This window comes from Elephantulus edwardii, unplaced genomic scaffold, assembly GCF_000299155.1.
Source record: "Elephantulus edwardii isolate Elephantulus edwardi_28Jun2011 unplaced genomic scaffold, EleEdw1.0 scaffold00282, whole genome shotgun sequence".
Lineage (NCBI taxonomy): Eukaryota > Metazoa > Chordata > Mammalia > Macroscelidea > Macroscelididae > Elephantulus > Elephantulus edwardii.
Genome location: NW_006400032.1, coordinates 2,211,152 through 2,212,759, shown reverse-complemented (window position 1 = coordinate 2,212,759; position 1,608 = coordinate 2,211,152). Strand labels below are relative to the sequence as shown.

Sequence of the window (1,608 nt, the reverse complement as noted above, 5' to 3'; positions counted from 1 at the left end):
AAAAATAAGAAAGCTCTTTGCTCTACACCACAGTTTTCTCAGCTCATTAGACCCCTCTCATTTGCAGAGCTGGATGAAGTTTGTGGGGGGTGTATGCCAGGGTCAATCTGTGTCAAAGTGTTGGTATGTTAAGTGGATTTTGGTCTATGTTTGCAAATGCCCAGCAAGCCCTGCTCTTACCTTGTGCAACTGGTAATACTGGAGAGCACCCAAGCCACCCTGCTCCTCTGCAGTCCACAGCACCAAGCGCAGAGTCCTCTTTGGGCGCAACCCTGGGCAAAATGAGTAAAATAAAACATGGAATCCATCAGTTGTATTAAGATTTTGGAAAAACTGGTCGAGATCTGCCTCTCTATACTGGAAAGATGACAGAGTTAGAGACACACATTCCTTGCGGGGGTTGGCAAACTCATTTAGAGGACACAGCGAAGTAGTAGCCTCAGGGCTGATCTCCAGGGAAAGGAAGAAGGAGGAAGAGGTTGTGACAGATGACGTCTGCAAGACATGGAAAGAGAGAGCGTCCAATCACACTAAACTGGATGTCTTGTCCAGTAGACCCACTGCATGGCCAAGTTCAGTGGGACAGGAGATAATGTCCAGAAGAGGAAGTTAGGGAGTCTCTGTGGAGATCACAGAAATGAGTGGTTTGTCTCGACTCTACGGTAAAGCGAGTAGGAGATTACTTCTCAGCCTAATTCTACCAGGATAGCTAGCCAGCCATGCTGTGAGCAATAATGTAGTAACTGTTCATAGCCATTCTCTTTTGGTACCTACTTAGAACTACAAGGTTAGTCACTTGAGGTAAATGAAATTTAATTGAAGATTTACAATGGTAAATCTGGGGGCTTGTCAGCAGGAAGCTATTCTCCGAACCCAAAGACTTAGCCTCGCTGGTGATTCAAATCAACTAGGAGATCTGAGAGAGAAAAATGGGCAATCTCTTCCCATGGATTTTACAAACTTTGAAAAACCAGTTAAGGGTCAGCTATGAGCTGGTTGCAACTCAAGGGCAGTGAATAGCTGCAAAAACAACTCAGTGACAGTCACAATGACTTGGGAAATACTAATTTGTATCCTGAAGTTAGAACCATTTTTTAAAAATTATTATTAATTTTAATGAACATTTACAGATACTTTAGATTTCCATTTATTCATTGTTGCACTTTTCTCCCTGCCAACTCTTCCTCCCTTCAGTTCACTCTTCTCTTTGAAAAGTAAAAGAAAAATTCTTCCATTGTTATACAATCCCTCCCCCCCAAGTCTACTCCTCTATGTAGCCTTCATTCTGGACTCCTGTCATGACAATAATACCTAATCTTAGATTGCTTTTAAACAGTTCTCTTCCTCATCTGCTTCAATGCAGTATACAAAATTTATCCATCTTGCTCAGTCTCCTCCTAACCCTGATGTCAGTCCTGTTTTAGAACAGTGGCACTACGCAGTATTTGTTCTTTTGTAGCTGAGATATTTCAATCAGTATAATTTTTTAAGTGACTAAGTCAGCTCCAAAAAATTTAGCTACAAGGAGACTTTGTTTCTAAACTTTCTATATCACACATAAAAAAACACATACTTATACAAACATCTACACACACACACACACACACA

General features: G+C 41.3%; 1 protein-coding gene across 1 annotated transcript in view; it reads right to left on the bottom strand.

The window, feature by feature from the left end:
* CPQ (carboxypeptidase Q) overlaps nucleotides 1-1,608 on the bottom strand; it is a 500,522-nt gene that overhangs the window by 138,822 nt on the left and 360,092 nt on the right. The window contains exon 5 of the mRNA XM_006900354.1: nucleotides 181-272. Coding sequence (XP_006900416.1) covers nucleotides 181-272 — 92 coding nt within the window. The remainder of the gene's footprint in view (nucleotides 1-180; nucleotides 273-1,608) is intronic.